At 42.4% G+C, this 26718-nt stretch overlaps 1 protein-coding gene across 1 annotated transcript in view; it reads left to right on the top strand.

Moving 5' to 3' along the window:
- LOC138469725 (vomeronasal type-2 receptor 1-like) overlaps positions 1-26718 on the top strand; it is a 164238-nt gene that overhangs the window by 70994 nt on the left and 66526 nt on the right. The window contains exon 7 of the mRNA XM_069609030.1: positions 179-1047. Coding sequence (XP_069465131.1) covers positions 179-1047 — 869 coding nt within the window. The remainder of the gene's footprint in view (positions 1-178; positions 1048-26718) is intronic.

The following is a 26718-nucleotide window of genomic DNA, read 5'->3' as shown; positions in this document are numbered from 1 at the left end:
CCTATGCAATGCTTCATACAACACATTTTAGTAAAATTAAGAGGGTGCTTTTTTGTATGACAAGTAAACATTTGCTTTGTGGGACATCATAAATGTACTTTTCTTGATTCATAGTATTACTAGCCTTTGCGTTTATAGCTGCAGAGATAACTACAATCTGTGTTTTCATGTTTTTCAGACTCTTCTAAGTGTTCAAGGTGTTCGTGGGATCAGTGGCCCAATCACAGACAGGACAAATGCATCCCAAAGGACCTGGAGTTCCTCTCTTATAATGAAGTTCTAGGAACAAGTTTGACAATTGCCAGCTTTGCTTGCTCCCTGGCACCACTGGCCATTTTAAAGCTCTTCATTCATTACAGGAACACCCCGATTGTAAAAGCCAACAATCGCTCTCTCAGCTACCTCCTGCTCCTGTCACTCACCTTGTGCTTTCTCTCTTCATTGGCTTTTATTGGTTACCCAACCTTGGAGAAATGCCGCCTGCGCCAATCAGCATTTGGCATAACTTTCAGTCTTTGTGTTTCGTGTATTCTGGCCAAAACTATCATGGTCGTCATTGCCTTTAATGCTACCAGACCTAACAGTGACTTGAGGAGATGGGTTGGACCAAAACTCTCCTATACAGTTGTAGTTGTGGGTACCGTTTCACAGGTTCTTCTTTGTGTCTCGTGGTCTATTGTAAATCCCCCTTTCACTGAGTTCAACACCCACATTCAACCTGGGAAGTTAACAATAGGATGCAATGAGGGCTCTCCCATTGCTTTCTGGTGCATGCTGGGATACCTTGGACTTCTGGCCACCATCAGTTTCATTGTGGCCTTCCTGGCCAGAAAATTGCCCAGTAGCTTTAATGAGGCTCAATTCATCACCTTTAGTATGATCGCCTTCCTCAGTGTTTGGCTTTCGTTCATTCCTGCCTATCTCAGCACTCAGGGAAAATACATGGTAGCGATGGAGATTTTTGCCATTCTAACTTCTGCATCTACTTTAATGGCTTGTATTTTCTTCCCAAAATGTTTTATCATCATATTGCGACCAGAGAGGAATGTAAAAGGTGATCTCATAGGCAGATGAGAAAGTCATCATAGAAAATACACCATACTTAGCTGATTTAAATGTCAGTGCTAATTGACATAAAAACATACCTCCATATAAAAATGACTAATAATATATTATTACACGGCTGGCAGTAGCGGCTGTGTAGTTATGGTTAAGTTGCTAAACCCATAGGAGGAGAACTTTTTGGAAGCTTATAACTTCGCTCCCCCTGGACGAATCCTCACCAAACTTTGTATATGGCCCGCTCTTAATTTTATTGGTAAGTTTGGTGAGGTTTTGTTAAGAGGGGGCAAAGTTATATGGGGTACCACATTTTTTTTCCCCATAGACCTAACGAAAAAACCCTTTGCTATCGCCTACAGCCCAAACCGCTGTACAGATTTTCACCAAATTTGCGGCAGGAGCGACGGCTTGGTCCTGAAAGCGTGCTTTTGTAAATTTGGTGAAAATCTGTCCAGTAGTTTTTTTAAAAACAGGCAAAATATAGGTGCCAAAAAATATGTGATATCCAGCTCCGCTGACCCATTTACTGGTGTGCTCCGTGGACAGGACTCTAATTAGTCCGGAGGGCTGCGTCATGTCCGCGGACAATCAACACACCTGCTGATTGGCTGGAGGGAAGCGTGAGGTGCGTCACATTTTCCCAAAACACCCGCCGGTTATATCCGCGGATATTCTTGGAAAGCACAGCAGCAAAAAGGGCTGGAAAACATGTTTTGGGGCATCTGGTGTTGGGAAGAGAGGCTGGAAAGGGTGGGGCAGTGGAAGATATTTCATATGATGTATTTGTTTAGGAGGAAGAAGACTGTGTTTTGTTTGCGATGTCCGCAGACACCGCTGCAGTTCGTGAGTAGGTCGTCAGACGAGAAGCATATGTGGTGACTGCAGGCAGGCTTCATTAGTGTAGGGGAGTGGAATGTAGATGGATGTTTGTATAGGCTGTATTGTGCTGTGGGGTTTGGGGGCAGCTATTAGAGTCTGCCTACTGGCTGAAGTACTGTAATAAAATGTGTAGAGAAATGTAGAGGCCCGCAGGCAGTTTAGGGTAGGGGAGTGGAATGTGAATGGTTGCAAGTACTGCAATAGTATGTGTACAGAAGTGGACAGTGGTATTGTGCTGTGGTGATTGTGGCCAGCTACTAGTCTCTTGGGTGCATGACCCGATGCCAGAGTCTGCCCGCTGGCTGCAAGTAGTGTAATAGTATGTGTACAGAAGTGGACAGGGTGTGTGGCAGCTGGCTTATTGGACTGTTCTGAGGGATGTGCCACTGGTCAGATTCTTGGTGAATGGCTGTATTATGCTGTGTTAATTGTAGCCAGCTATAGGAGTCTTGGGCACCCAAGAGTGTGTCCACTGGCTGCAAGTAGTGTAATAGTACGTGTAGAGAAGTGGATATGGTGTGTGGTATGTAGCTTATTGGACTGCCATGAGATTCTTGGGTGAATGAGAGTCTGTACAGAGGGTGCAAGTACTGTAATAGTATGGGAACTGAAGTGAATAGGGCCTCAGGTGGCTGCCTTATGTGTGTGGTTTGTGGTCAAAGGGCAGATTTTTGGCTGCATGGCTGTATTATGCTGCGGTTGTTGTGGCCCGGCCCTAGACTCTTGGGTGCATGGACGGAGGCAGTAGGCCATACACCCAAGAGTCTAGGACCGGCCACAACCACCACAGTATAACACGGCCATGCACTCAAGTATGTGACACTGGCATATGGATTGCAAAAATATGTGTATAAAATGCAATTTGCTGATTACAAAGAAGCATGACAGCCATACTCGTAGACTCACTGTATATATTGTTGCGCACTGTACACCTTTTGTGAACTCAGTATAGAATACTGTTGAAGTGGCAATAACCGATTTGAATATTTTGGCATGTGGAAATGCAGGAGAAATCTTTGTTTCATTGTCTGTGATAAAAGAAAGCATAGCATGTTACGGTAGGTACTTCATAATGTCGTATTGCATTAATTTCAGACATTTATGTACTTTGTGGACCCACATAATAAGTTCTTTAAAAGTGCTTTGCTTTAAACAAGTGTACTATGCAATGTGCTCAATTCCTGTGTTTGTTTGCACAATCATTGGGACTTTGGGGAAAAAATTCCATGCAGGATAAAAAAAAAAGGTCAACATTAATTTTTTGTTATGTGGCACACTATGTTTCATTGACATGTGAAGTAGTTACAGGAATGTTTAAGATGCATATCTATGTGGTCTTGCTGTTATAAGCAGTGTTGAAGTAGGAGGAATTGAAATGGTGTATGATTTTGCTTTTGGAAGTGGTGGTACTATGGTTGCAGTTAGATACCAGTTGGCGTAGTCTGTTTATTTGTGTCCTCTTTTTAGAGGTATCTGTTTATGCGTTTTATTGCTGTTGGTGTTTTCTAAGTTCTATAGTACTTCAAACTAATATTGCAGGATTGTGGGGACAGTTAGATACCTGTTGGCGTATTCTAACTGTTGGTAGTTTGAAAGTTGTTGAGGGTATGTTTGTAGCACTGTGAATGCTGAGGGTTGATTTAGGGAGTTTGACTGGTGGAAGTAATATTGTAGTACTGCGGGTGCAGTAAGATACCAGGTGGTTGTTTAAACTTAATAAGTTTTGGAGGGTTTCCTCAGAAGAACTTTAATTTTTGCTGGTGGATTTCAAATTGTGTAGTAATGGGAAGTAATATTGTAGTATTATGGTTGAAGTTAGATACCAGTTGGCGTATTCTAACTGTTTACAGTTTCTCAGTTTTGCAGGGTACGTCTACAAGCACGTTCATTCTTGTTGGCAGATTTACATTTTTCACTATTGTGAAGTGCCTTTGCAGTAATATTGGTGTAGTTATATGCAGTTGTGTATTTATTGCAGTGGTATGGGCGTTGTTACACCACTGTTGCCTTATTCTAACAGTTGGTCATTTCACAGGACATTGAGGACAGTTTGTAGACCCTCATACTCAGTACGTTTCCTTTTAATTACTATGTGGGAAACAATATTAGTGTTTCCTTTCCACAGTTCTTGTATCGTTGACTATAATAATCGGGTTGTGTAGGAAGAAACTGTATAGCAGCGCAACTGATGTCCTCATGGGCCAGTTGGTGTATGCTAAGTTGTTCCAGTTTCACAGGTCAGAAGGTTATTTTTCGTTTGCAATTACATATCTGTTGGTGGGTATTGGAGAAGTAAGCTATGCTACTTTTGTAGATCAGTGAGTACATTTTGGTTTCACAAATATTAAGTAGGCATTTGCAAGATTTGCTGGTAATATTTGCTTCAGAGTACTGGAAGTATCATTGCATTCAAACCGCCCATGTTTCTTTTTAATGTATGCAGTATAGTGACCTGCAGTGTCCGTGGCGCCTGTGTGGTAGATTATGCCTACGGTTGTGAAGGTTTTCTTGCCAAGTGAATCTTGCCCGTGTGTGAAGCTAGTAAGCTAGCAGTTGTTTTTGGTACCATCTGCATTGTATTGTAAAAGCATTACTATTACGTATTGGCTATGTGAGTGTATCTGTAAGGTGGAACGACTGGCTGAATTGCAAGTAGTACATAATATGCCATGGTTTGCATTTTGTACCCGCTGTTGAAATTGAATGGACTCACAGTTAGGTATAGATACATACACAAAGCGTTTGTTGGGAACTGGTTCCTGCCCCACATGGCTGCAGAGAATGCATGTATGTTTCCACATGTATGAAATCTAGAATACTTCATTTATAGGTATGTTTTTGCTTTCCAGTACTTGCAGTAAGTACATTAGAAATTATTGTGGATCTTCTTGTGTGTTTATGGTGAATCTCACCATTCCCACATAGTAGTCCAATTCCTTCCTTAATCCTGAGACACTGTAAATGTTGTCAGCATTGTTTGCTGCATTTCTACAAAGGAGTAGCATTTGCAAACACAACGGGTCTGTGCTGTTTAATTAAATGTTTCCAACAATTGGTGGCAATTGGAATAGAGCATTTATTGCTACATTTGCATAGCAATTTACACCAGTTGTGTTGGAAAATTTGAATGAACCAGATAGTTCTGTGTCTGAGTGATTTGATGGAAGTCCACATGCTTTTTTTTGAAGAGGTACTTTTCTTTCTTTGTGCAGTTGGGTATGCATTTGCCTTTTCAGTACATCCTTCTGTGGTTGTGGTAATTGATGGAGCATTAGCTGCTTTCAATTTCCTTGGTGGTACTGTTGGGAGATCACATATAAATTGTGTTTGCACTAGTTTTCTTTTACAAAGTTTGCCTTTTTGAGGAACAGGGTACATTTTGAGATGGGGTTTGTAGAGTGCACGTAATCTGTTGTACTCTATGATGCAAGGAATGTAAGCTTTGACTTTGCTTGCATCAACATTGACTAGAAATAGTCCTTCAAGTGTACGTAGGCGAAGACAGTGCTACGTAGGTCATACCTTCTCTACAGACTGTGCTGCCAATGTCTATCAATGCTTCATATAGGGTTAGACTTATGAATAGTGACTGGGTATGCTAGATACAGATAAAACTGTTCTCTGCATACATACAACTTTGAAAAGGAGGAATCGAGCTGTTCACCATCCTTTCCTTTTAACTTCTGAAAGTTTGTCAAAATGGATATTGACAAACTGAATGCTATTCTCACGTGGTATGTCTGGAAGCCAACAAAAGTACCAAGTGCTCCATTAACTAAACCTTGCTCCACGTCAAGGCTTTAGCATTACTCTACAGTTTAAACACAATGTTAACATTTTATCCAAACCAGCTGTGTTAGAGATGGATTTTTCTAAGCTATTTCGTCGTGCTGTGGTTTGTTGACACATAAGTACAGGTCATACTCTGCATGTCCAGTTTGACTGTGGAGTAAATTTGCACTATTGGTTGCATTTCGTTTTTCAACATTATTTTATTGAATTGTGCATAGCTTGCTAGGGTTGGCATTAAGGACATACATTTTATATTTTTGTGTGCTAATTGTTCCATGACATCAGTAGCAGATGTGTTATACCCGTAGTTCATGGATGCATCTGCAATTTAAGAAAGCATACCAATACAAATGCTTTTCAAAATGTTAGTATAGGTGTGGTCTGCAGACTGATGCATGTTTTCAGTTTGTTCTCTGTATTGGAAATGTTGCCAGAGATTTACATTTCCTATGCTGCCAAATGTGTTACGGCATAGTTTGTGTCCTAAGGTTTTAAAAATAGGTTCACATTTCACTGAAGAAGAACTCCGAAAATAATAACGTGTTTTCCTCCAAAGTGTTCTTTGTAGTCTGTTTTAAGGACCTCTTGCAATCTGAGGTGAATCAAAGCCAACATTAGGTTGGAGACAATGCTCACCTCATCTATTAAGAGCATTTTCATTTGTTTCAAAACTCTGCATAGCTCCAAGGCAGCTTCTGCAGAAAGTTTGGTTTCGTGCTGCACACCATGTTCAAATTCATGACTCCGGCGGCACCCGTGCAAGTATTTACTGGCATGGCTACCGCCAGGGTCGTAATGACCCCAATGGTTTCCAAAGCAATACTCCTGTTTGGGTAGTATATGCCCAATGAATTGTTTTTCAAAATGTTCTGGCTGTTGGGATCGGTTTTGGCTATTTTCTATGTCTTTGTACAATTTGGAAACTCTTTTTTCTGGATGCAGCAGGACCAAGGCTTAGCCAGATTATGTTTTCAGATTTCTCATACAAGGCTTTGCCGGTTAAACGGTCTGCGGCTTCGTAGCAGCCACATCCTCTATGGGAGAGCATTTTTATGCCAAAGATGTATCATTTTTGTGACAGTGCTTTGTCAGATGATATGTCATCCCAGAGGTCTTTCAGCTCTGTTTTCTCAGCTTTGGTTAAGTAGGCTGTGACATATCGTGCAACTGCAATGGAATTGTCTGCAATGTACTGCACATAAATGTTTGCATTCCATCGGAGGCCAATGATTGCATTGTAACCATTGATGTACTTTGATGCTTCAGCTCTTTTTATGCAGTATGTGTTCTTAGTCAATTTGCCTTTCACCCTGTGTCCAACAGAAGACATGAAGCTGTTTACTTGTCCCTTTGCTGAAAATGGTCTAGGGAAACCAAATAGGCATTTGGTGTAGTATTTGCCTTTGTTTTTATATTTGTGCCGACAATACTTGCCACACTTGTGTCTTTGAAACCGCAAAATGTGTGCATGTAGGTCACTATGTGCAATTATGAAGGGATTTCGCAAGTGACATATTTGTAAATGAACTGCAAAAACAGTGTTTTTACTGTCCTGACCAAATTTAAGAGCATCTTTAATCCAAAAAAGCATGTGGATAGGTGGAGCTCTGCTGGATTGATATTCTTTTCTTGAACAAAAGTGTTGCACTTATCCAAGGGGAGGAAATGTTTTAATATAGATGAATGCTGCATGGCAATAAAGAGATGATGGAAGTACCTTGAGACATTTACAGGGTCAAGAGAGCAGAGTTCTCTGGTGTTTTCATGTCTATCTGTCATGCGCCGACCCTGGAAGTGCTGGCAAAGATGGAAGCTCTCTTAGGCTCAGTCTCTCACTCTGCAGTCTAGTCATCCCCCAAGATGGCCGCCACCTCTATAAGAGTGGGCAGAGCCATCTGCTCATTGCGTTGTATCGATTTACTCTCAGGAAGATGCTGCGGGATCTCTAGATGTCAGAGATCCAGCTTTCACTTTTCTTGCCATCATTTGCCCGGGTCCCGGACCCTTCCCTTTCTGACCTTGCTTTCCATTCCCCTGTTCTATCTCTTGCTTTCGCTGGTTGCTTCTCTCCGTCTCTTTGCCTTCAGTCTTAGTGCTCCTGCTCATTCTATCTTTCTACCTTTGTTTTCATCTTCGCCGTCTCGGTACACTTTGCGTAATTGCCTTTGTATCACGCATCGGACGGTTTCTGACAATACTACCCATCGTCTGTCGAGTTGCTCCCTGCGGCATTCACTCTGTAGTGTATACTGCACTTCTGCTGTAACACGTTTCCTTACTTACCGCTTCACCCCATTTCTTCGACTCTGCTTCAGTCTGTTCTCTTTTACTATACTGTGGAGCTCCAGTCTAATACCATCTGGATTCCTGTTATACAGAGCTTGCAGGAATACTTTTCTCCGCTCCTTTTTTCAGTTCTTTCATTCCTTGGGTGTCTCTTACCCTTTGTGAATCTGCTATCTAATCTTACAACGTTTGTCTGCTCAAGATAATCATCCTATCCTCTAAGGACCTACTTGGAATTCTCCTTAAAGGGGTCTTTCCCGTGTGAATAGGATGAAACTCATTTACCTATATCCATTTGTGGAACACTTGGTGAACTGGAACGGAGGTCCTCCGTTCTTGTCTGCTATTCTATTTACAGTTCGTCTTTGGGGAACAAGGACTCTATCCAACAGCAGCTGCCAATACCATCTATCAGGGTTTTTCCCGTCAAGGAGGTTTTTTCCCTGTTTATTTTGGGGGCCTGCTCGTCTGGGTTCGCCTGGGCCTGGGTCTACTTCAGGTAAAGGTGGATTCCGAGGGGGCTCGCCCTTATTTGCACCAGAAGAAAGAAAAGAAGGTTAAAGAACCTCAGAAAACCTGAGAGAAAGAAGCACTCTGAAGCCTAAGAGAGCACACTTGAAGAAACAGGTGAGGAGGAAGTACTGGAGGGATCTACTGAGCGTGACACTATCCCTGCTTTGTTTTCATTTGCTATGTGTAGGAAATCATGCAAGTCTTCCCATGCATACTCTGCGCAAGTTAAAGTGACGAACCATGTGGGTGGGCCAAGCTTGCGTACCATACACCGTACACCTGCATGACGGTGGAAACCAGTATTCTTTCGTACCACCTATGTTTGCCAAGAGGTTTGTAATACGTGACTGTAAAACTTAAGCTTTCTCTTGCATCTTTTGAAGTAGCTGCGTAGCAGACATGTTTAAAAAATTGGAACCTGTTTTCAATGTGTGTGCAACTCTGTAACAAAGAGTTGCTAGTTCATTTTCAAAGAGGAGGTGGAATATGTACTCAACATTTTGGGCCTCATTACAACCCAGGCGCTAATGGGTTAACGGCGCCGTAAAAGGCTGCGGTGCCGTTAACCTATTAGCACCTAATTACGAGGTCCCTTTGCGGGACCCGACCTTAACGGCTGGTGTAGATCAGTAATGGGGTGGTAATTCCCCCTTTCTCCATGGCGGAGTCGGTAACTTACCGGCATGGACCATGGTGCTAATAGCACCATGGTCTTCCGCCAGGGTCGTAATGAGGCTCTTTGTCTGAATCTGTGGTCTTCAGAATACATTGTATTCTGATGCTGTTATTTGTGTGCATCTTGCATCATACCTTCCACCTTTTCCAATAGGAAAGAGTAAAGAAAAGGCTTGTGCTTCTACACTTTTTTCCCCTTATGCTTATTGGAGATCATTTGGCTTGCTGCATTTCATATGTTTCTAGTGCATTGTCTATGGTGTCTTTGGAGTGCAATGGGTGATTGTATACTGGTCTAAAATATTGGAGGCTGTAAGAGGATCTAGAAGTTCAAATTGGCCAGTTGATGAGGAATCCTGAATTATTTTGATGGTTTCTCTCAGGTTTTCTGAAATGTGTTTTTCTTTGTAGTATTCATTGTTCTCTTTAACATTTTGCAGGGCTTCTCTAACTTTGTTTAAGTCTACTAGTTGCTGCCAAATGTTTTCATCTTTTGTCGGTACACCATTTACTAGGGTAATCAAAGATTGATCTATTGGCTGTTGCACTCCCATAGTGACTACATTTTCTTTAAGATTCAATGGCAAATGAACTACTTTGCCACAAATGCCTTTCAGTAATTCAGAAGGAGGCAACTTGGCTGTTTTTGGTTTAAGGCGTATTATCGCTTGAAAAGGGTGCACTGTTTGGATTACAATGATTTCATACAAATTAAGCTGGTGGAGTTATTAGTGATACCCTGTAAAGGCATTTGGTTATTGTCAGGTTTTGCATCACAGAATGTGCAAAGTATTGAGGGCTTACTCATTTAGTATGTTTGTTTGTTTAGTTTGTTTATTTATTTACAGCACGCGCCAGACCCGAAGGTATCCGGGCACGTGTACAAGAATACTTTAAGCTTATAGGTTACAGTTACGCATTCCAAGTAGATACAGGATACATTGACAACAGGATAATGATTACCATACAAGTTTGTACAGGAAGTTATATACAGAGTTATATACACAGGTATTTGTACACAGAGGTGTATACACAGTATACATTGGGCCTCATTAGGACCCAGGCGGTAAGGGGTTTACGGCGGCGTAAACAGCGCCGACCCTTACCGCCTGATTCCGAGGTCCCTTAGCGCCATGGAGGATTTAACACCTGCTTTTAGCAGGTGTTAAAATCCATGGCGCTAAGGGACCTTGTTGTTAATTACGCCACCGTAATTTACGGTGGCGTAATTAACGCCTTCCCCACTCCGATTATGCCCTATGGGGCAAAAATGGGAATGGGGAAGGGTACATGGGTTAATGGGGACTTACCGCCCCGCCAACCTCGGAATGGGGCGGTAAGTCCGCCAACCACCATGGCGTAAACGTAGTTTGCGCCATGGTGGTAAAGGTACGACCCAGGCGGTAACTTACCGCCTGGGTCGTAATGAGGCCCATTGACAGTCAAAAAGTAAGGTAGAGTAAGCGGGGGAGATGAGCATGTAAGTATGCGTTCAGCTGCAGATTAGCAGGTGGGTAAGACGTAAGTGGTCCTAGTGTCGGACAGTTATAGGTCGTTTTCTTTGAGCCATTTAATAAAGTTGAGTCTGAAGTGTGGATAGGATTGGTCAGACCTTAAAGATGATGGAAGGGAGTTCCACACTGGGCTGCTTTGACAGGGAAGCTGTTGCCTCTGGCAGTGCTCAGTTTAAATGGGGGCACAACCAGCATGTTGGTATGTGCTTCTCTGGTCGGTCTATTGGAGGTTCTTCTTTTGAACCTTTCTGTTAGGTATTTGGGGGCTAAATCATTAATACTTTTGAATGTTAGTGATACTATTTTAAGTTTAGATTTGTCCTCTGTAGCCAGTTAGATTGTCTTCTGGCATCTGAGATATGCTCTCTTCTTGGTATTCCTGAGGCGGCTCTGAGGGCATTGTTCTGCAAAGTTTGGATTTTTTGCAGCGTGTGTTTATTAGACCCTATGCATAATGCGTTACAATAGTCCAATTTGGATAATACCAGAGCTCTTGATAGGGTGAGGCAGCTGGTAGTGGACAGGTATGGTTTTGCTGCTCTTATCAACTTACAGGTGTATGCGGTGCTAGAGGCCATCACACTCACCTGCTTTGTTAGAGTGCAGGCAAAAGTCGAGGTAAAAACCTAATGTTTTTACCTCTTTTGCTACTTTAATGGTGTTGCCATCTATAACAAATGAAGAATAGTCATTGTTCAGTCTTTTGATATTGTGTGTATTCCCCAGTATGATGAGTTCCCTTTTGTCATCATTCAGGCATAGACCATGACGGGCCATCCAGGCCTGGATGATGAGGTATATCTTATTCACCAAGGCCAAATCCTTGGTTCATAATCCCTCGAAAGTGGGATGAGAATCTGAGTGTCATCTGCATAGTTAGTGTAGGTGACACCCAGAAGGTCCAGATCATCAAACAGGGGCTTTGCAAACATGTTATACGTGGTAGGAGAGATGCAGGAGCCCTGGGGAACGCCACATGTGATAGGTACTGGGTCAGCCACTGCAGAGGTAGAGAAAACCCTCATAGTTCTGCCGCTTAAGCACGACTTGATCCACGCAATGGCATGTGTGGAGGAGTGGGCCGCAGATTCCAGGTGGGTATAGAGCACATCATGATCTACCAAGTCAAATGTGGCTGAGAGATCAAGTAGGAGGAGTAAGGCTGTTTTTCCAAGGTCTCTCAGCTCATTGACCTGGGTTTTGAAATCGATAAGCGCGGTTTCGGTACCGTGCTGAGGCCTGAAGCCTGATTGTCTCGTACCTTATAGTTGATGCAGCTCCAAGTATTTTTGGATCTGTAAGTAAGCCACTCTATCTAGTATTTTTAACAGAAATGGTACCGTTGTGATTGGCCTGTAGTTAGTCGGGATGGACAGGTCCAAGGTTTGCTTTTTAAGGAGGGGGAGGACCCATGATTCTTTGAGGTTGTCTGGTATCGTGTCTGATGCAAAGGAAACATTAATGAGTTTAGAAATAAATGGGGATAGGTCTCTGGCCACATCTTTTATCAGATGGGCTGGGCATATGTCACCTCGACAGTTGGAAGGTTTGAGCGAGAGTATTATCTTTTCAATCTCTAAAATGGTTACTTTGGTGAAGTTTAATTTTTGTTCTGGTTTGGTAGAAGTAGGTGGTTTACCTCATTGATTGGTTGAAGGAGGAATATTTTGTTTCTTTTTCTTAATTTTAGTTTGGAGTGTAGCTATTTTGTCGTTTAGCGCTTTTTGGATGTTGGAGCACCACATTTTATTTTTGTCACGTTTTTCTGGAGCAGGGATGGGGTTTTCCAGTTCCTTTAGTATAATGAATAGCTCTTTGGTTCCAGATTTAGCCAGCAGTATTCTGTTGTTAAAATTCTCTTTTTTAGCTCTCCTTATTTCATTTTTGTAAGTCTTAGAGGCGTTGATGAGAGCTGCTTTATTAGTCTCAGATGGGGTTAGTCGCCAGGCAGATTCACATTTGTGTTTTTCAATCCTTAGGGATTTGAGGTGAGGGGTGAACCAGGTGTTTAAGCGAGCTCTCGCCTTACTTTTTCTCATTTTCAAAGGGGCGATAGTGGTCAAGGCTATGGCCATGGTAGAGTTGAATTCATTCACTAGGGCTGAGGGGTTTAGTGATTCAGGTAGTGAGTTTAAAGTTGGGAGGATAAGTGGTAGCAATTTGTCTGTGGTTATGTTTTTTTTTATTTCTGGTTGGTAAGGGGGAGCCAGTATATTTTCCTTAGGTTGGGTAGTGTTTTCCTTTTTTTGAGGAAGGTTATTAGCGCATGATCTGTCCAGATTTGTGGGCTGACATCAGTAATAGTTACATTGCAGTTGTGGTTGGCTACCCAGTCGAGTATTCTGCCTTTTTCGTGGGTGGGTTAAGAAATTCTTTGGGTAAATCCTAGTTCTGTGATGACATTGGCGATATTGATCGCTTGCAAATCTTTATGGTCGTTGAAACCTAAGTTCAGGTCCCCCAGAAGGATGGCTTGCGATGAGTTTTTCAGGTTATTTGAGAGGATCATAGAGATGTCCTCCTCAAAAGTTCCAATGGGACCTGGTGGTCTATAGATGAGGTGTATATTGATGGAATGAGAGGATGATGTTAAGAGTTTAGCGGTTAAGGATTCGCAGGATTTGGTGTTTGAAGGCGTTTCTATTGTTATGGTGAGATTAATTTTAACGATGATGGCTAAGCCGCCTCCTCGAGAATTGGTTCTATCTTCTCTGAGAATGTTCTACTTAGGGGGCAAGGCAAGCATCAGAGCGGGTCCTGCTGCTTGGTAAAGCCAATTTTCCGTTATGGCTAGGAGGTCATAATCACCTATTTGGATGAGATCAGCAATTTTCTTGGCATGTGCTATTAATAACCTAGCATTGGGTTGTTTAGTTAAGGTGTCGCAGGGGTGACACGACTTTTGTTTTTAGTTGTCCTATTGCTTGATTTGCAGTAATTGTTAGTGGGACTGTTAAGGTGGGAATCTTTTTTGGTGGGGGAGGTATTTAGTTTGTTGGCATTGAGTTATATGTCTCTTCTATTACTAGGTTTGGTGACTAGTCTGGCTGGAGGTTCATAGATTTTAGGTAATCTTGATCGTAATTTGGCATTTCTGCTTAAGGTGTCACATGGGATGTTTGTTAGAGAGTGGTAGAGGATAGATAACTTTATAGCTGAGGGTCAGTGTCTGGGGTGATGGTCAGTAGGCACTCATCAGAGTATGTGTTTCTGCTGTAAGATATAGAGCTAATTGGAACCATTGGGATTCCTCATTGTCTTCTATTTTGTACGTTATATCTACAGTTTTGGTGCTCTTTGTATAAAAGTTTCTGTGACAACACAAATATACTTGGTTTGGTACTTCAGCATATGTGCTTTTAAATGTTGCTATTTCTTTTTTGTATGTGTGTAATAGAAGGTTGGCATCTGCAAGGTTGTCGCTACTCTCTTCTAATGTTGCTGGATTTTGTAAGTGCTCTTCACTTCCAAAATATTTGCTTTGGATGTGCTCTAGTTCTTCCAGCAGTTGTTTGGCTGTACAATGTAGGAGAATGTAATGTAAATGCTCCAGTGCTAAAGCAGGACTTTTTGCATAGTACAGTCTCTGAACGAGATTTCGTACAGTAGAATGGTGTGTTGTTAACATTTTGATGTGGTGGAAGGTGCTTTTGCAAGCATGCCCGGAAATGCAGGCTAATGAATATGCTCGTAGTCCTGTGTATTTGCGCGCAGGACAGGAGTGCATGATTTGTGTTATTTAAATTTTTGATTTGTCTTTGGCTTTCATATCCTGATTGAGCAACTGCCGCAAAGTTTTGAAGGATTTTTTTTGTACGTTACACATTGAGGTGAGCAGCCATTTGTAGACGGGATGGATTGGTTCAGTGGAATGGAGAGTTGATTGTAAGTTTGTTGGGGATATTCTTGCAATTAGCATTTCTTCTTCCATAATGGTACTGTATAGCTTTTCATACCCTAGCCCACTGCTATACAATTTGGATTGTTTGCTCTTGTTTGTATGCCTCTTCACTGAAGAGGCATACACCTCTGTGCTGGTGGTGTGAATCAACAGACGTTTGCAAAGGTATCTATTTTGATATTGCGTATTTTGCGAGGTACTTTTTGTGGTTTACTAATTAATTTTGTTAGTGCTTTCATTCTGTTTAAGATTAATACAAATAATTTCCTTTTGAGGAGCATTGCACTGTTTATGAGTTTCCAGGATCTGTTTTCTGCAGTAAGTTTTAAGTGTGGAGCGTGAATTTTCCTCTGTTTGTATAAAGTTCTGAAGGATTCTATGGTGGAACATTTTTTGTAAAATAAATTTTTTGGAATGCTTACTTGTGGCTATGTTAATGTCGGTAGATGTAGTGTTATCACTACTGGTAGTTGCATTCTTCTTAATACATTTAGTTTTAGTTTTACATTTTGGAAGATTAGTCACACTTTTTTTCCTGCTACCTGGTTCCGTTTTGCTCAGTGACTGTATTAGCTGTTTTGTTTGAACTTTTTGTACAAAGTCTGCTTGAGGTGGATGGCCATTTTTCATGGTTTGAGTTTTATATGCTCTATTTCTGTGTTGTTTTCTACAGAGTCGCTTTTTGGTAGTCATTGTCTTGTGTCTGTTGGAGAAAAAAGGAAAGTGTGGGCTTGTAAGTTGTGCAATGTATTTGTGTGTACTGAATATGAGGGTAGGTATACATAGAGGAGTGTGATTGTGCACAGGGCTGTTACATTTGGTTGGGAAGGTTGTACTGGTATGTGTGTGTGTTCCGGTGGGAAAGGTTTGCTTCAGTGTGTATGACACTGTAATGTGCTTGAAGAAATACGGACATTACAATGTTTTCATAAAACTAGTGGTTGTTAATATATTGGTGTTCTGATGACAATAGAAACAGTGGACAAGGTGCAATGAGTAACAGTAAAGTGAGTGTTGTGGGGTTGTATAAAATAGTCTATGCTACAATAAAACAACACTGCACTGTCTGAGTAACAGGTAGAATACTTCAACAGTACTGCACTTACTTTGTCGGATGTGAAGAGTAGATTTCTTCTGGGTTTTATCTTCCAGCAGAGACGTCACTGGCTTTTAGGAGGCGGTTCTTCACTGCAATTAAAAAAGAAGGACATTGGTGGATATGTGTGTTAATGGTACAATAATAGCATTAGGAGAAAACGTTGTTTTAGATATTAGGAGGATTTGTTGGCAGGAAGAATTAGTTAATGTGTGTAATTGTACAGCACTGCATATGAGTGGGGACTTGGGAGTATTAGCATTGTTGGTATGGCGCTAGTGCTGCACTGACAACTGTACCCTATGGGGCTGCACTTTTGAAGTGTTTGTGATGTTTTTGTACTACTTGTTTTGGAAATGGATTAGTGGAAGTCATAGTAGAGTGAGAAAGAGGGCAGAAAGATGTAGAGATTGGAAAGGAGAATGTTACTGTGTGTGGAATTTTGTTAACTTTCTCATGCTCCCTACATGAGTACAGACATTATTTTCTGTTGTTTCATTTATTTATCCAAATTTACAGATAGCACTGTTTCCAATGTACACATGCATTTCTTTGCTTTCCTCTCACTGGTGCATTTTGTTATTTGTGCAATGCATTTACTTGTCATGCTTTGCTGCCATGCACACAGTTTCCCTTTTCTGTGTGCATTCTGGGCATTTCACATAGGATCTGGCATTTGAATGTGCTGTACAAATGCTTCCAATGTGTTTTTTTACCACAAAATCACAGTCAGTGGTGCAGAAATTGAAATATGTGGTTTTTTAGCTGTCATGCTAGTGAGCAGTACAAGAAAACTGTGAAAGCAAACAGCACTGTAAGTAGTCTCGGGAGGATAGCTCAGAGGCAACATGCTCGTCTTGGAAGCAAGACGACACAGAGCACCACAGATTCGAACCCCCCGGTCCATGGTTAGAAACCTCTGGGTATTAAGTGCGTTATAAATAAACTATCTTATCATTTCATATCATAACTGTCGGTTGATGTGAGGAGATGTACAAATGACAGAATGATTATTGAGTAGGGTATGCAGGGCAAGCGGCAGGCAGCCTTTTCATATGCATGCAATCTATGTACTTGCAATGCTTTGGTAACATACATTCAGTTTTTATTTTCCGTGTGCATTACAAAAGATATGCATAACTGTAGTTTATGTTGATGGATGTAGATGTGGATGAATCTGGAAGTAGAAATATTGGCGAGTGTTACAGTACTTTTGGATGCAGGTCCTTGGGAATCATAGGCGACCTGTGCTGAGGGTTGAACAGTACATTGGCAGTGTTGTACTGAGTTGCTAGAGTTATATGTAAAGATCTTGGATGTGATTGGTGCATGGTTGTGGGACTGCTTACCAGAAGCCAATGAGTTAGTGCTGCAAAGTGTGAAGTGGAAAGGGAAGAAGGGCCGCCCCTGAGATCCGCAAACACTGCAGTAGTTTGCAGATCACACATGCTACCTCTGGGGCTTCTCAGCATGGCTGGCATTGAAAAGGGACTGTGGGGATTAGCCAATCAGGTGTTAAGGGTGTGCTTTACATGAAGGGAGGATAATACCTTTTTCATTGCTGTGTTGGTTGTGTAGTGAAGATGGTTGTAGTTATTGTATAGATAGTGGGATAATCCTTTTTATGTGATCTGGAGAGGTATGCAAAGGCAAAAGGGGATTCTGCAGATATTGGTTTTCCAGGCCTGGAGGCTTTATGGTGCAGTGTGCTGGCCACAATTTGCAGGCACTGCTTGCTCTTTGCAGAAACATGGCTACTTTTGGTAGTCTTGATGTTTTGGTGGTGCACTGTGGAGGAGAGCATTTGGGCTCCGTCAGTGCCCCAGGTTTGGTTCCTCTATTGAAGATGTTGGTGGAAGAACTAATGCTGCTTTTCCAAAGGTGTTTTATTTCTGAAATACTACCAAGTGCACAATGGAACAACCCCAATGTCTTCAATCCCGAGAAAAATGTTGGAAGGTGCCTTGGTAATAGAGACATGGGTACAGTTTTGAGACGTGCTGAAATGTCTGTTCTCTCCAATGACATCATTGACTCCCTTAGTGTGCACTATTTTACTGCAGATGGAGTTTTGTTGTCCATTCTTGGAAATGCTTGTTTTTTTTCCAGAAACTAAGGGATGCTTTGCAGAGGTTGATGTAGGGCAGTAAGGAGGAAAAGAAGATAACCCCCTCCCCAAAAATACAAAATAACAGGTGTTTGTTTACAAGCACCTTTAAAAAAAATAAAAGGCTTTTTTCGGAACCACCACTAAAGAGGAAATCTTCTACCCTGGTTAAAATGTATTTCCCCACCCCCCGTGAATTGCAAATATGTCTGCGGACACTGCAGTAGTTTGCAGATCGCATGTGCCCCATCCGGGGCTTTTAAGGATGGCAGGCATGGAAAAGGGACTGTGGCGGCCAGGGGATTGATCAATAAGGTTCCCTGGGTGTGGTGTGCAAGGTGAGACTGTAGCAGAAGGTCTGTTTGCTGAAAGGAGTGCATATGTGTCTTTCAGGATGCAGAGTGTGTGGATTTTGGGGGACTCTTGGATACATTGGTTGTAAGTGTATGCAGAGCACTGTGGAGTGGCTGCACATTTTGGATTTCCTCATGTGGATGTGCACTGGTATGGACTGGTATGGAGTGTGTGAGATGAAGTGGCTGGACTTGCTTCACCTTTGTGCCACTTTCGTGACACAGCATGATCCAGCCATTATTACTGTTCATTGTGAGGGAACAGTTTAGGCCATGTTACTGGAATCTCTCTGCAGTTTGTGATGAAGGAGGCACTTGGTAAAGTCATGGACATGTTTCCAAACTCTCGAGTCATTTTTTTGTGCATTGCCCAGAGACAGATGTGGCTGCGCTCTTCATCATTTTGTCCGCAAATGGAGAAAGCCCTGTGCAATGTCAACAAGGCTGTTTGCACATTTTTGCGAGATGTTGATATGTCTTCTTTCCACAATGAAAACATTACTTTTCGTAGCACCAACATTTTCCGCAGAGATGGCTCCATCTTACTGATGCTGGCAATCAACTTTTTTTGCGCATTATCCAAAATGATTTGCAGCCATTCTTGCAAGCGTAGCAAGCATGCGTGCAGTAGGTGTTGGCCACTTCACAACTTCCAAGAACAACAAAAAAAAAAAGTCTCTTTTCAGAGTCACCATTTTTTCCCGGGAAAAGAAAGCAATGGTTTACATGCTGCCACACCCTGCATGCTTTGGAAGGCTGCGATCTACCGCACTGTCCACAGACTTTGTGAACTACTGTGCAGAGGCCTTCACCACTTCATTCGCACTTCTATTTTTAAACTGTGAAAGGTGGCTCTGAAAACAGCCTTTTTTATGTTTGTGTTTTGTGAATTTTTGGGAATTTTTAAACATGACACACAAGAGAGGGAAGGATAGGGAGGGTAGAGAAGGGACACCAAACACAGGGATAAGAATGGACAGATGGAGAGAGGAAGATGTTTGGTGTGCCGTATTGAGGTAGAGGGAACTTTCCTTCATGGTCCCAGAATGCAGCCCGAAACCAAACCAGAACTGCTCACCCCTGCAGAGTACTGTGTCGCAATGGACACACAAAACGGTGTCCTTTGAAAGGTAAGTATCTAGTGCACTGCGTATGGCCTGTAATGCTGTTTGAGGGATCTGCTCACCTGGGGTACGGTCATATAGTGACGTCATGAACGTTCACGAATGGGACTGCTGTCCGTAGGACTCCAATTGCACCGGGTCCATTGTGTGCATGCTCATAGGTGTCCTACGGTCAGTGATGGGGTCCCCAAACTAATTAAAAGTGTGACACACGTGCAGCGGACAGTTCCGAACAGGCGCTGTGTTCGTAGGGCTCAGGGGATGAGATGTGCATGTGCCCAGGTGTCTGCCGGATGTGGGTAGGGTCCCGGAACTAATGAAAGTATGTCACTGCTTTATGGACATGCTGGATAGGCCCGTTGCTCGTAGGACCTGGTGGAAGAGATGCACATGCCCCCAAGTGTCCACCAGACAGGGCTGTGGTCCCAGAACTTATTAAAAGTACATCACAACTTTGCGGACATACCACACAGGTGTGTTGTCCGTAAGACATAGGGAATGTGATGTGCGTGCGCCCAGGTGTCCAAAGGACAGGGGTGAGGTCCCCGAACTAATTAAAGGTATGTCACAGCTTTGCAGAGATGCGGACAGGTGCAGAGTCCTACGCACATCTCCATTTTGAATGCAGACTTCCCAGACAGGCGCAGTGTCCGTAGGACACCTCCATTTTGATTTATTGCGGACATCCTAGACAGCCCCCCTAACTGGGCTTTTAAAAAAAGAAAACACACACACACAGCAACAGTATACACATAGAGCATTATTTACACACATAATTACACACAATTAGGAAAGGGAAGGGGTAGCAGAAATGAAAACATACAGGGGAATTGGGGTTTTCCACAGGTTGGTCATCAGGGGAGGAAGGGATTGAAGTCTCATCTTAACGACTTTGCTTACAGGGAATTCGTGGGGATGGTTGGCTGGGACAGAGGGAAGGGGTACAGGTGCAGGTGGATCAGTGGTATGTAATATTGTCCATTATATGTCTCTGTACAAATTCTTTTAAGTCGCCAAAACAGTTGCTCAATTGGTCAATTTTTGCCTCCAGGCTCACTAGTTTATTTTGCACACTGTTAGATTGGTTTCTATGTGCTCATGGACTTGTGGAAGAACTGCTGCTTCTGGGCCATTCCCTTCATTTCCCGTGTGTACTGTTAAAGAAATATGTCTCAGGTACATGTGAAGCAATGTGTATTAATTCTCTTACTTTTCAAACTGCCCTGTGTACCGTTGAAGTTACTTTCTTCCCTCATTTCATCACGAGGGAAATTCTCCTGAAGCCACTCCAGGTTGCTTGCCATTTCGGTGTAAAAAAAGAGAAATAATTTTTACTAGTATTGTACGCAGAACAAACTGCACAGTTATAGGAAAACATATTGGGCCTCATTACGACCTCGGCGGTAGCCATGCCGCTATTGGCCGAAATCACGTCCGGGTCCGGGTTCCCAGAATGAGGAATTACCGGGCCATTCCGAGTTCGGAGGGCCCGGTAATTCCTCCTTCTAGGAACCAGACCCTCCCCATTCCCATTTCAGCCCCCATAGGGCTGAATGGGAATGGGCGAGGGAGCAAACAACGCGACGATTACGAGCGGCCCGTTGTTTGCTCCCTCCTCCCCTTGCGGGACCCGCGAGGGGACCTCATAATCAGGCGGGACGCGGTTGACGGCGCCGGCACCTTTACTGGTGCCGTTAACCCCGTCCTATCTGGGTTTTAATGAGGCCCATAGTGCACTTACCACTTTGTAGTACAGTTCTGCTGTCAGTACTTTGCACTTGTCGCTCTGACAGTTGCTTCTCAGTTTGTATGTAATGCAGCATTGAGGTAATACTGTTGGAAGCACATGTTATTTTCCTGTTTGGTGCATTTCATTATGTTGCACACTCTATGCGATTGCATTGCTGCTTTTATAAGTACAGAGTTTGTGACCTATTTAATTTTTCCTTACAATTCACTTATGTGGTGTTCTTTAAAGATGTTCAGTTTTTTTTCTCTAAGCTACCATAATGTGAAACAGCCCCTGTGCTTTTGGGCCATGTGAATGCTACCAGATATCCACGAACAGTCGCATAGTCCGGGGACCCTGAGGTTATCAGCTTGGGTTTAGGGGTTCAGTATGTTGTATGGCACATCTATACAAATTAAGTGTATCCTGGAAAAAACCTATGAAATTCAATGAAAAAACTTTGTTAAAGGGAAGTTATGGTTAAGTTGCGCTAATAAAAATCTATCAAATTCAGTGAAAAAACTTTGTTAAAGGGACATTATGGTTCAGTTGTGCTAATAAAAACCTATCACATTCAGTGCAAAAACTTTGTTAAAGGGACGTTCTTTACTTTGCACTAATAAAAACCTGTCCATATTGTGGTTACAAATAAAATCTAAAAAACCCTGAAGCTCACCTTTTATGGTAAGCAAAGCAACCATAACTTGCGCCACCACAGTGCACTGCTAAGACTAACACCCATGACATCACAAATGTCATTGATGACATCACATGTGCAGTTACTTTTCATAAAAAGTCCCTACAAGGGGTTGTGAATATCATGTTGACAAAAAAGTGTGAGTGTTAATTGAGAGACATATTATGAACTACGTACTTCACTAAAGAATACTGATATAAACAATATTCCATTGCAGTGTTCTTTCTAGCACAGCAACCTACTCATACAGAAACATAGGCATTGCCTGCAGCATGCACGATGGAGGTCCAATATTTATAATGTTTCAATGTTGGATAGTAAAATGGTGAATGCTTCCGTATCAGACTTTTGCATACTGTGCAACATGTAATAACTAGCTAATAATGCATCACTTACTGCACACTTTTACTGCTACAAACAAAACGTAAACATACAACAATGCATACAAATCTGTGACATGTAGAAGGAATATAAAGTAACCCAAAGAGAAGCAGTCTCATCAGAAACCGTTCATAACTTAAATGGTTATCTTGATGTACAGAAATGACAGCTGTGTTTCAGGCCTGCTTCTTCCCCTATGTATATGCATCACAAGATGCAACTGAACCCAAATGAAAGTACTGTAAGAACACATGAGAAGGGAACGTCTGCAAATACAGCGGCCCTCATTACGAGTTCGGCGGTAACCATGCCGCTATTGGCCTTTTACGGCGCCGTTATCTCTGTACCGCCAGGGTTGTAATGAGGCCCAGTACCTTTTGAATTTTCTGTTTCTGACTGTCACTGAAGTAAACTGCCTGGCCTAGATTTGTCAGTGAAGAAAAAAGGAGCCAGACATGTGACAGCATCAATGACATTTGTGATGTCATCTTTGATGTCATGGGTGTAAGTCTTAGTGCATGGTGGTGGCACGAGTTATGGTTGCTTAGCTTACCATAAATGGCGAATTACTGGGGTTTTTCGATTTTACTTGTAACCATAATATGGATAGGTTTTTATTAGTGCAAAGTAACATTAACGTCCCTTTAACAAAGTTAAGCACTGAATTTGATAGGTTTTTATTAGCGCAACTTAACCATAACATCCCTGCAACAAAGTTTTTTCACTGAATCTCTTATATTCATGCCAGAGACCAGCACCGGCCAAGCTTCAAACCTGTGCTGTTAGGTGTTGTCTTGTTTCCCAGACCAGCACGTTGCCAATCAGCTATTTTGCAGGACTAATGCAAACTACTTGGAAACAACATCAATGATTCCGGCCCTGAAGATGCTCTCATCAGGAATGCAGGAATGTTCAATGCTATGAGGTGCAAAAATGAACTATAAGGACTTCTCCATTCTATTGAGACGCACTTTCAGTCTCATTGTATTATATGTGTAAATTGATTGCAGGGGACCACCTGGGTGCACTTATGTGCTGTGGGGTCTCCTGCATGCAATTTTACACATTTATGATGCTGAGGAAAGAAGGAAAAAGCGAAAGAAAGCCAACTCGCTTTTACAATTTCATTGTACCCTCTGTCTCACTAAAAAGTGGCAGTGTTTACTAAGTGATGCTTTTGGATTCTGCCTGGCCGTGACCAGGTGTGAAACCGGGGCGCATTCCATTGATTGATTGAGAGACTATGCAGGCGTACAATTAAAATAACAGACGAGATGGAGGTCCTCAACCTTGTCATAACACGAACATGAGCTTGAGCATGACATGCACTCATAAAAGCAATGTGCTTCCATGCAATGCAGCACCTATTTCAAAATCAGGGTCTTACATTGAGAACAGCACAGCACACACGAATGGAGGGTTTGGTAGTTTGAGGACGAAGACCACAGGCCTCATGCATTGAACAGTGCACCCTCAAAGCTGCACTCTGCACATCATCTACTTCTAAACTGCAGTTATTCCTGCCTTTTCTGCTCAGACACAGATGACTTAAAATACACAATTTATGACTGCCAGCGAGTCGCTTTTATTTGCACCCTTGTCTTTCGTTTAACTTTACACAGGGGGTTTCTGCAACCTTCCAAGCAAACAGGTATGACTCCTTGGGTCTTCATCTGTGTATGCGGGCTTCCTCGTCTTTGTTGAAGCTGGCCCTGGCTAAGCAGGCGGGCATGACCCTGGGAAACCAATATGCATGTCAGTAACAGAAAAACACTAGAAGTTGGACAATAACAACAAAACAGGTCACAGATAAAACACTGGGGGCCTAATTCATGGAACTTTAAGCGTGGTGCAAAATGACTGCACTGATTTTGCACTATTGCAGTCATGTTGCACTGTAAACATGCACTTTCCACTGCTCTGTAAATCAGGGTGTGTGTTGGTAGTGCAAAGTGACATTGCATAATTGCAAAGTCACTGTGCACTGTGCTAAACATTCCATGCATCAGGTTGTGGCTATTTGTACAAATCACCTTATGGGTGCACTATTGGTACTGCATGCAGCATTCCAGCGCAATGTGTTTGTTTTTTGTTATTTGTTTATTCATGTGCGCTTTTTCCGTGCACATTTCCTTGATATGCTTCTCACCGAATTTTTATTTTTAAAAATATGTCATGTGTGTGTAGGCGTAGGGGTTGAGAGGGTTTGGGGTGAAGTCTATACTATTAGGATGTCAGAAGTAGTGAAAAACACGTCGAGGAAAAGTTCACGGATATAGTGCACACATATAAAGGAACAATGAAAAATAAACGCAGAACCAAAACGTATACCAGGATTGCAGCATACAGTAAATAGCTCACGTTTACAAGGTCAAGTTCTCTCAGAAAATGCTGCATTTATTTGCATATACCCAAATGTTGTGGGATATTTGCCCTATCCCTCCCATACCATGTAGTGAACTTACTGGATAGAACGATGCAAACATTCTCAAAGAGAGAGGATTATTGGGTCTTTAGGTCCCTCTTGGTAGTAACACTATAATCCATGCAAACCCCACTAAATACCCCATGAAGATTATTGCTTGTGTTATTTCAATGACTGTGAGGAATGGCCTTCTGACAATGATGCTAAGTCCTGTTTTAAAAAACATTTTAATAACAAATAGAACGCCTATGTTAAGGAGGTGCAGAGGACCACACAATCAGTCAGGAAAAATACTCAATGACAGAGGACTCTGGTGCACATCAAATCCCAGCTTTAGTCAAACAATGAATTTAAGCTGAGAGACAAAAAAGCATTTCCTCTTGTAGCTCTCGTTCTTCTAACAATTGCAAGCCAGTTTTGATAAGAATTACTTCAGACATGATGTCACATTACACTTATCATTTTACAATACCTACGAGGGAATGGGGTGGGTTAATTGGTTTGACTACCTATAGATTACATAAGGGTTAAACAGTTCATCGGATTACATGTATCTGATGGCTCCATCTGGAACCACCCCTATATTAATAAAGGTTATAATACATTATCTCTATGACAGGTGGTTGGTTGGCATGATACTTCATGGGCAGCATGACACCAGCGACTTCTATCGGTTGGCAATTTGCTAACCAACCTTGGATAATTGACAGGTCATCAATATATGAGCGAGACATAGAGTGGGGGGCGAGAGGCCCATGGGCTGCTCTTCTCCCAATTAAAAGTTACCATCCCTCATTCTTAGGCCATGAGACAGGGTGATCCTTTTTTACTTGGCTTTATGTGGCTATTTGTGTCTACATGGGATTTTAGGGAGTATTGCAGGTGTCCTATCTGTGTTCACTCCTAATGGTTGGCTAGTGTTCTTCATGTCTGGGTCACATGTTAATAGACTGGGCCTCATTACGAGCATGCCAGTCCAGTAACAATGGTGCCGGTAAGCCTACTGGCACAGTTGTTACCGGACTGGCACACTCTGGGTCTGCAGGCAGCTGCCGTACCAATTGCAGACTCTCCGGGAAGAACCGGCACCGTTATTAATGGTGTCAGTGCTTCCGTCATCCCCATTCCCATTGAGTGCTATGGGACTCAAATGGGAATAGGGTTTAATATTTTTCCGGTGCCTGACTTCCAGGAAGACCAGGTTTGTAATCCCCTGGTGTTCCCATGGAGCCAGGCGCCAGAAAAATTCACTAGTCCGGCAGCAGCCTGCCGGTTTTACCGGCACGGCTACCGCCGGACTCGTAAAAAGTACCATCTATTTGCTGAGGTTTTAGATAATATTCATGAGTGTGTTGTGTTTTTCCATGCGACTCAGGTCGTTTTTGGGGTTATTCTACATGGACTCTTTTGGCTTACTGCTCTACTGCACCTGACTATCAAAGGCTTTTTGTGCCTTTAAGAAACCTTATTTAATCGGGGAGTAAGCTGCTTGAATTTTGGGAACCATTCTCATGCCTTCCTCCCTTATTTCACTGTAACCTTGGCATTTAGCGATGCCTTGCTAATTCTGAAGCCTTCTGCTGACTCTACGTCTAGGTAGATGACTGTGCTTTAGTTCATTCTTTGACATGTATTGCTTTACATCTCATACATGTGAATGTCTTCAGGGCCTGCATATATAAGAGTGTATGTTTTTCGTGTCTACGTGCAAATGTGTCGTTCATGTCTCTGTACATATATCTTTCATGTCCATGGGCGAATATTCTTCAATGTCTATGTTCTCTTCATTTCTACATGCATGTGGGCATGCTACATATACTTTATGTGTATAGGTATAATCATCTGGTTACTCTCTTTCACTATGCATACCTATATATTGTAACAAATACATGTCACCCTATTTGTTGCACCATCTACTCTATTCATAATGACAACTCACTAATCTTAGTTGGTTTCATCTTTCTCTCCTAGACTCTTGGGGTGGTAGGGCTGTCTCAACTGATATATTTTCACATCTGGACGGTACTGGCAAGGGACAGGGATTCGAATAATACTGGCATACTCATCTAAGCAGGGGCAGTGGGTATTACCTGTGTATTTGCCTGCCCCATTACCCTCCCCACTCTGGTGCAGTCATGGACCATCCCCATATTTCTGCCTGTTCCAGGATAGTCATCCTTCGGT

Source organism: Ambystoma mexicanum, chromosome 1p (assembly GCF_040938575.1).
Source record: "Ambystoma mexicanum isolate Mex_15411 chromosome 1p, UKY_AmexF1_1, whole genome shotgun sequence".
Classification (NCBI taxonomy): Eukaryota; Metazoa; Chordata; class Amphibia; order Caudata; family Ambystomatidae; genus Ambystoma; species Ambystoma mexicanum.
This window is presented reverse-complemented; position numbering and strand designations above follow the sequence as displayed.